This window comes from Protobothrops mucrosquamatus, unplaced genomic scaffold (assembly GCF_001527695.2).
Source record: "Protobothrops mucrosquamatus isolate PMUCROS unplaced genomic scaffold, P.Mucros_1.0 scaffold355, whole genome shotgun sequence".
Classification (NCBI taxonomy): Eukaryota; Metazoa; Chordata; class Lepidosauria; order Squamata; family Viperidae; genus Protobothrops; species Protobothrops mucrosquamatus.
Window position 1 is genome coordinate 271,043 of NW_015386690.1, and position 8,927 is coordinate 279,969.

The following is an 8,927-nucleotide window of genomic DNA, read 5'->3' on the forward strand; positions in this document are numbered from 1 at the left end:
ATATAGACAGAAGTAAAGTGAACATTTTTGCTGGACTTGTCTAGTTTAATGAAGAGAAGGATGACGGGGGACATGATAACAGTGTTCCAGTATCTCAGGGGCTGCCCCAAAGAAGAGGGAGTAAAGCTATTCTCCAAAGCGCCTGAAGGCAGGACAAGAAGCAATGGATAGAAACTGATCAAGGAGAGAAGCAATCTAGCACTACGGAGAAATTTCCTGACAGTTAGAACAATTAATCAGTGGAACAACCTGCCTCCAGGAGGTGTGAATGCTCCAACAGGGGAATTTTTTAAGAAGAGCCTGAATAGCCACCAGTCTGAAATGGTATAGGGACGTGGTGGCGAACCTATGGCATGCAGAGCCCTCTCTGTCTGTCTCCATACTGTACACCATAGTCGCCCCGGCACTAAATCCTTTCATTTACACCATTAGGAACAATGAAGTCAAGGATGCAGTAAGGAAACTTTTGGAAAGAAAGACTGCAAGGGTCCCAAATCTCATGGCATAAGCTTTTGTTGAGAAATGATGCGAAATGACTGTGCTGTCCTATTGAAAGCAACAAGGTTTGGCGCTTCAGAATCGTCTTCAAAGCTATTGTGCAGATATTCTGTAACTAATCTACCTTAATAAAGATGGAGAAAGCAGTGAAATTTTGATCCCATGACAAAACAATTGTTGGGAAGCTTCTGTGGTCTGCCTTGGCAACTTTAAGACCTGTGGACCTCAACTCCCAGAATTCCTCAGCCAGCATGAAATTGATGGGAGTCAAAGTCCACACTTCTTAAAATTGCCAAGGTTGGAGACTTCAGAATCCTTTTCAAAGCTATTATGCAGATATTCTGTAACAAACCTACCTTGATAAAAATGGAATCTGGCAAGTTGCAAATGGAAGTTTTTCTTGTCTTAATGTGCAATTTTGATCCCGTGACAAAAGGATTGTTGGGAGGCTTCCGTGGTATTGTACTGCCTAGGCAACTTTAAGAACTTGTGGACCTCAACTCCCAGAATTCCTCAGCCAGCATGAAATTGATGGGAGTTGAAGTCCACAATTCTTAAAGTTGCCAAGGCTGTAAGGCATAACACTAACAACCTATCTGGAATCATAGCTTTTGAATATAGTTCATTCTTGATGATAGAAATACCTCTTTCTTATTCCACTGCATGGACTATAATATTCCCTGAGTATCTTATATTACTTTGGGGAAGGGTGGCATCATGACTGTTTTGAAAAAGAAATGACACCCTATTCTTTTCCAATTATATTTGATTGAAAGATGTTTTCCGGACTCATAAGAAGAAACCTTAATATAAAAGAGTAAGACTTCTTTTGCTGAAAACATCCAAGAAATGAACTAAATTAGCAATACACTTTAGATATTGATTCAGATTTCAACACCAAAAGAATAGTATGAAAAGGGACTTATGAATATAAGCTGTTTAATGGTTTTTATCATGCATAGTAGCAGAGAAGCATGATCTTTTCTTTTTATGAGAAGGTTCCAGAAAGAAATTGACCTTTTTGGGGTAAAACTGGGTGGATTATTTTAGCAAATACCAGAGGATCAACCCCATTTCTCATTGGAAGTGGAGGGACAGGGCTGCATACCTCTGTTACAAAGCTTCTGTCTGCACCTTTCTTTATTCATAAATACTCAGATCTGATGATGGCTTTTTCCCCTTCTCATCTTTAGCTTCCTCAACTTGGTGTCCTCTCAACAAGTTAAAAAAAATTCCTCTTTTCATGTGAGCAAATTCTTCTTTGCTGAAAATCAGACGTTTACGGTGATGGGGATTTTCCCACCCATTTTAGTTTACCTTATTCCCTCCTTTGGTGTATATTTCAAACCCTCTTTTCTGGATTATAGAATCGTTTTTCAAATTATGAATTAAAGCTTTCCCCAATTGTAATCTCTGGGCATTTGCCTAACCCCAGAGTAGGCAACCTTGGCTCTTTTATGACTCGTGGACTTCAACTCCCAGAATTCCTGAGCCAGCATGGCTGGCTCAGGAATTCTGAGACTTGAAGTCCACAAGTCATAAAAGAGCCAAGGTTGCCTACCCCTGGCCTAACCTATCATTTCATTGAAAAAAAAATCTAAATCAATGCATATTTATATCGTATATTTAGATAATAGATATACATTTTTTATAAAATTCTTATTGAATATCCCTTGCTTTTAATATGGGTAATGAGAGAGATGGCTGGATGGAGTCACTGAAGCAGTAGACGTGAGCTTAAATGGACTCCAGAAGATGGTAGAGAACAGGAAGACCTGGAGGAATGTTGTCCATGGGGTCGCGATGGGTCGGACACGACTTCGCAATTAACAACAACAACAACAATAAGAGAGATAGAGGCTAAATTAGTTTCTTCCCCACTTCTAGATTATCAGTGATAAAGATTGTGAGGTGGGTCATTTCAGAGCAGTTGGCTCATTGTCATAATGCATTGACTTTATATCATTATGTGTTTTCAATAAAATCTGTTTTCTAAGCCTTTTTTATTTATTTATATTCTTGCATGAGCTGTATGCAAAAAGTAGTTAGATACATTTGTGGTACAAATGTGGTACATTTGTTGAAGTGCTGGCCTAGAAATGGAGAGGCACAGTTTAGTCCTTGAAGGGCGACTTTGGGTCAGTTCCATCCCTGACAGAGACCACTTCCTGTGGTGAAATGTTGGAGGGATATCCAGGCAGACATGAAGAAAAACATGCTTGACATTCTTGTTCTTCTTCCCATTGAGTTGTGTCATTTATAAATCGGACACCGTATCTGTAGATGTCTATGGAGATTCCCAGTCATCCAGGTCATGGTTGTTCCAAAGGTGCTTTTTCAGGAGGCAACTGGACTTTCTTGCTTTCTGCCCTGGGTCCCTTCACTGTTGAAGACAGGCGCAGGCTGTTGGGGATGAGTCCGTGTTGTCTGCATCTCAAACTGAAGCCCAAATGGTCCCTGTAGTCTGCAATGTTTTCTGGAAATCTGTTCATACTCCTGCACCCTTCAAAGGGTGTTCATCCCAAAGTGCATAGCTAAAGATCTATGGAGAAAACATCCTGCAGCCAAGAAGGTTCCACACCCATTTGCACCACTCAGGTGACTCTGAGGACACAGATAAACCTCCAGGTGGCCTCAATGACCCTCTAAAAGAAGGCAAATAACCAGCTGTCTGCAAGGAATATAAATCCTTCCATTCCCCCACCATCCAGCAAGAGCTGAAGAAGCTTCTTGGATGAGAAGCAAAACATCTTCAAAGAAAAACAAAAAAGTCCAGTTGCCTCTTGAAAAATCACCTTTGGGACCATATCTGTAGATCTTTCCAAATGTTACAAATGTGTGAACTGTCTATGAAGAGAATAAATTCAGCTGAGAAAATGGAAATGCGTGGAGGACATAAAAAAGAGTCCTGAAGAAGAGATTTATATTTATATTGTGAACCTTGACCGCTAAAAAGGAACCTTGTATGGGATAATGTTTTTAAGCCTATGTGTCATGGTTCCGAAAGATGAAACTCTTCAAAGAACTTTGAGGCATTGTTTACCTTAAAGAATCTTTAATCAAGCAGCATAGCTTTGGTAGTTGAAGCCAAAATCTGACTTCCCCTCCCTTCAGCACATAGATCAAAGCACAATTCCCTCCTACAACTAACAGTTACAAATCACTTTCTCCAATTAGTTTGAAATGCTGGCTTCCCACCCAGTTTTCTCTCCCACCATTCTTTATCAGCTCTTGTTATGATATTGTATGTCTAACTAACTCCCATCGCATTCCTCCCCCTCCCCCAGATCATCTAATTCTAAGAGTACAGTATAAGAAAGAAAAAGGCTGCATCTCCATCTATTGTCAAAGCAAGAACATCCAATGTTAGCAGCATTGACACTATGCATTTTATGGTTTAATCTGAACTGATTTACTGTGTCCATTCTAGATCCCACATTTAGTGGCTTTCATTCTTAAGCAACATTCTACTTCAAGATAGAATAATATCATCATGAAATCCAGAGTTGGAAGAGGATGTTTAGGTCACTTCATTTAACCTGTTGCCTCCACATTGGTGCAGGAATCTCAACTTAGGTTTCCAAAGATATAACAAATCTCTTTAGTTCCCAAATAAATACAACTAGTCATGAGGAGGCCACCATCTTCAGTGCAGATGAATCAAGAGGAGGTGGGGGTTGGACACAACACTGAATACATAATAATGTCACAGAAGATATGACAAAATTGTGTACTACACATCATTGGACGATAACATCCCAATGCATGGAACATCATTTTTCTGTCCTTATTAAGACCAGATATATAGAATTCTACGGGTTGAAGTCCACCCATCTTAAAATTAGAAGAACACTAAAGTGCAAAATTTCTGATTGCCTAAATTATCTTGCCCTCCCCAACCTGAAGGGGATGTCAAATCTATGAGTTCTAACTATGGTTAATGATTTCAGCTCAAATTTCAGGAAAACTGAAGGGGAAAAAGGGAACATGGGAAGAAAATCGTTATTGGACATTGTCTCCAATCTGTTTCTTCCCTTTTTTACTGAACAATCAAAGACTTAATAATGTATAGAAGACTCTAATTCTGGGACTGGCCCTTGGAATTAGGTCTAAATAAAACCAGATATGAATTGTGCTGATTCTAAACCATCTATTCTGAATACAGTCTATGTATTCTTATGAGAACTGAAAGACCAATATCTCTAGAAATGGTATGTCAACGTTCTGACTGATGGACCCAACCAAGCAAACACCTTCGAGACATTCTGATCTCTTAATGTAAAACTTTATTGAGTACATCACTTCAGCACTAATGAAAGCAAAACCAGCTCTGGCAAGATCCCTCCCAAACCCATATAGTAAAAGCATTGAATTCTCCCTTTTCCCTCTGGGTTAGATCACGTTGCCCAATCAGGTGGAAAAATATTGTTATGAGAAAGTGTCTCTAGGTCTGGCCAGATACCTGGTGTAATGTCCTTGAGTCTCACGGCCTGGCTTCTTAATCTTTGAAGTCTGCATTCCAAATCTCTCCCCTAACCCCAAGTTTGTTGGCAAGCTGAGAAGCAATATTTGTCATAGCAGCAAAAATGTACTTCTGAAACTTCTATAGAAAATGGAGCACTGCAGCACTGAAATTTTTTACAAATTCTCTTTCTGCAGTTGAAGAGGAATGGGAATTGGACCAACTATAAAAGAGTTGCAGAGTTTATCCTTGTTGGGGACCTCCTATTTTGTGAGGGCACTTTAAGTATTTATTTAATAATATATTTAATAATAATAATAGTAATAATAATAATAGTAATAATAATAGTAATAATAATAGTAATAGGCACCTTGGGTGCAATCCCAAAACAATTAGAACACCACTTGAACACCATTGGCATTGACAAATTCGCCATTAGTCAATTGCAAAAGGCGGCCTTACTAGGAACTGCTTCCATCCTGCGACGATATCTGTAATACCATCAAACATCCACGTCTGCCTATCCCAGGTCCTTGGTAAGGACTCGATAGGTAGACAAAAATGCCAAATCCAGTCTGAACATCTGGCTGACTATGCTAATAATAATAATAATAATAATAATAATAATAATGATGATGATGATGATGATGATGATGATGATGATGATGATGATGATGATGATGATGATGATGATGATGATGTAGTAGTAGTAGTAGTAGTAGTAGTAGTAGTAGTAGTAGTAGTAGTAGTAGTAGTAGTAGTAGTAGTAGTAGTTGGAAGAGACCTTGGAGGTTATATAGTCCAACCCCTTGCTCAGGCAGGAAACCCTATACCATTTCGGACAAATAGTTGTCTAATCTCTTCTAAAAAACTTCCAGTGTTGGAGCATTTACAATTTCTGGAGGCAAGTTGTTCCACTGGTTAATTGTTCTAACTGTCAGGAAATTTCTTTTTAGTTCTAGGTTGCTTCTCTCCTTGATGAGTTTCCACCGGTTGCTTCTTGTCCTGCCTTCAACTGCTTTGGAGAATAACTTGACTCCCTCTTCTTTGTGGCAACTTCTGAGATAATTTAAGATTTCATTTCTGGGAGTCTTGGAACTTAGTCTAAATAAAAGCAGACATCATTCATGCTGGTACAGAATTATCTGTTCTGAGCACTATCTATGGAAATTTATGGGAATTGAGAGATAAATATCTCTAGAAAGAGTGCAGAGAAGAACAACAAAGATGATTAGGGGACTGGAGGCTAGAACATATAAAGAATGGTTGCTGGAATTGGGACTGTCTAGTTTAATGAAAAGAAGGAATAGGGGTGACATGACAGCAGTGTTCCAATATCTCAGGGGATGCCACAAAGAAGAGGGAGTCAAGCTATTCTCCAAAGCACCTGAAGGCAGGACAAGAAGCAATGGATGGAAACTAATCAAGGAGGGAAACAACCTAGAACTAAGGAGAATTTTCCTGACAGAACAATCAATCAGTGGAACAACTTGCCTTCAGAAGTTGTGAATGGAAGTTTTTAAGAAGAAATTGGACAACCATTTGTCTGAAATGGTATAGGGTTTCCTGCCTGAGCAAGGGGTTGGACTAGATGACTTCCAAGGTCACTTCCAACACTGTTATTCTGTTATTATTATTCTGTTATTATTTTAGAGATGTGATCACAAACATTTGTAGAAAATTAAGCCCTACATCAAGAAAGGTTTTATTATTTTCTCTTTTTGCCCTTGAAGTAAAATATGAATTAGGTGAACTATACAAAAATTACAGAGTTTATTTCTTTTCGGATTGCTTCAAGAGGGCCTTCTGTTCTGACATGGCACTTAAGATTTGGTCCAATGATATCAGTCTTCAGTATATTTTACCTGTAGTGCATGGATGCTCATGGGAAATTAAAGACAAATATCCTTAGAGACTATCTCCCACATCTCTTAGAGAAGATGTAAATAAACTTTCTAAGATGCTATATGTTCTTTAAATGTTAAGGAAAATATTTCTAAAAGAAGTCTATCATCTTTCCTCAACATATGTCGTAACATTTTGTATGATTCTTCAAAACACTGTCTTGGTGAATGGATAGAGAGATAGAATCAAAGGCATTTTGAAGAAGACAAAGCAGATAAAGAAGGAAGAACAAGTCAAGGTAAGGGTGGGGAGAATTTTATGGGGAAGAATTTCACTGCAGATGTAACTGTGACTTCCTAACATGTAGACACATCCATTCCCACATGCCCACACCAAGAAACATCTTGGCATTTACATTTCTCTAATTATTTATTTACTCACATCTCCAAACAATGAACGAAAAGTAAAATGTTGCAGAGAATATACTTTTAGTTTGTATTGGAATATTTCACCTCTAGACAACCATTTCCAAAAATGTCATGGTGCTTTTAAGAATCCCCAAATGAGCTCCAATTTTCGAACAATGGCACATTTCAGAAATCACAATAAGTTGTAAATGCTTTTCTTCATTTTTGGACTCGGGTGTTGTAGTATTCCATTAGAAATCATAACAGATATTTAAATGTTGATATGGAAATGCCTTATTTTGCTACCATAGCTATGTACAACTTTCACTGACATGATGAGAAAATCCAGACATAAGTTCCCTGTGTTGCAATCCCAGTAGTCAGTATATAAAAAAAATGTCTTTAGACATGAGATAAATCTTGATTCAATGAGGATGCCATGTTTTCTCTTTTTGTAACAGGAGGAGAAACATGAATTTGACCAACTGTACAAGAGTAACTGAATTCATTCTGGTTGGATTGGCAAATGTTTGGGGCATGGAAAATATGATATTTGCTTGTGTCTTTCTGCTCTACCTCCTGTGTCTGATGGGCAACAGTCTCATCATTGTGATGGTGATTTTGGACCACCATCTCCAGAAACCCATGTATTTCTTCCTTAGCAACCTGTCTTGTATTGATATTGCACACACCACAGCTTTCATTCCTAAATTGCTGGTCAACTATCTCTCTGCAAACAATTCCATCTGTTTCTACTGCTGTATCACCCAACTGTTATTTTACTTCTTCTTTGGCATTACAGAATTTTTCATCATCACTTTGATATCTTTGGACAGATTCTTAGCCATTTGCTATCCTTTGAGATACGCCATCATCATGACTTCTGGGGCTTGCTTTAAACTAGCAATGGCAGCCTGGATTGGGGCCTTTTTCTCCTTTCTGTATCAGGGAGTTTTGATTGCAAACCTACCATACTGCACTTCCAACATTATCAATCATTACTTTTGTGATTCAGGACCTGTGTTGAAGATTGCAGGAGGAGACACACGTCTCATTGAAGCCCTGTCCTTCGTAGTTACGACGGTTGTGGTTATGTCCTCCCTGTTTTTCACCCTCATTTCTTACCTCTTCATCATTTCTGCCATTGTCCGAATGTCTTCAACCAACAGACAGCAGAGGGCCTTTTCTACCTGTGCTTCCCATCTGTTTGTGGTCTGCATGTTGTACAGCTCAGTCTTTTTTGTCTATTTAAGGCCTAACCTTAAGAATTCCTCCTTCAGGGCAATCAAATCTGTTTCTTGGCTACATACTCTAATCGCTCCCATGCTAAATCCTTTCATTTACACCATTAGGAACAATGAAGTGAAAGAAGCTGTTCGTAAAGTATTAAGAAAAAAGACTCTAGCTTTCCCTAAAGTCTAAACATAAACCTGTTTGAAGGAGCAATTGTATTTTTCCAGAAGAGGAGTGGGAGGGTTATCCATCAAATATATTGTACCAATATTTTACATTCCCTCTCATAAAGGTGGAAGAAACAGGAAGTCAACATCCATAGCCAATACTGAAACTTTCTCCAGTTAACTAGCACCCATTGCTTAATTCAAGGATGAATCCCAAGAAGGGTTTACAATATAATAGAAGGACAGTTTTTGAATGTTCTTCACGCATGATGAAAAGATCTCAATTTTCTTATGAATCAGTACTGGCAGTAATAT

At 38.5% G+C, this 8,927-nt stretch overlaps 1 protein-coding gene across 1 annotated transcript; it reads left to right on the forward strand.

Moving 5' to 3' along the window:
- Positions 1-7,683: 7,683 nt before the first annotated feature.
- Positions 7,684-8,634, forward strand: LOC107287149 (olfactory receptor 6X1-like). The gene has a single exon (XM_015815616.1). The coding sequence runs from the start codon at positions 7,684-7,686 to the stop codon at positions 8,632-8,634; it is 951 nt and encodes a 316-aa protein (XP_015671102.1).
- Positions 8,635-8,927: the final 293 nt, after the last annotated feature.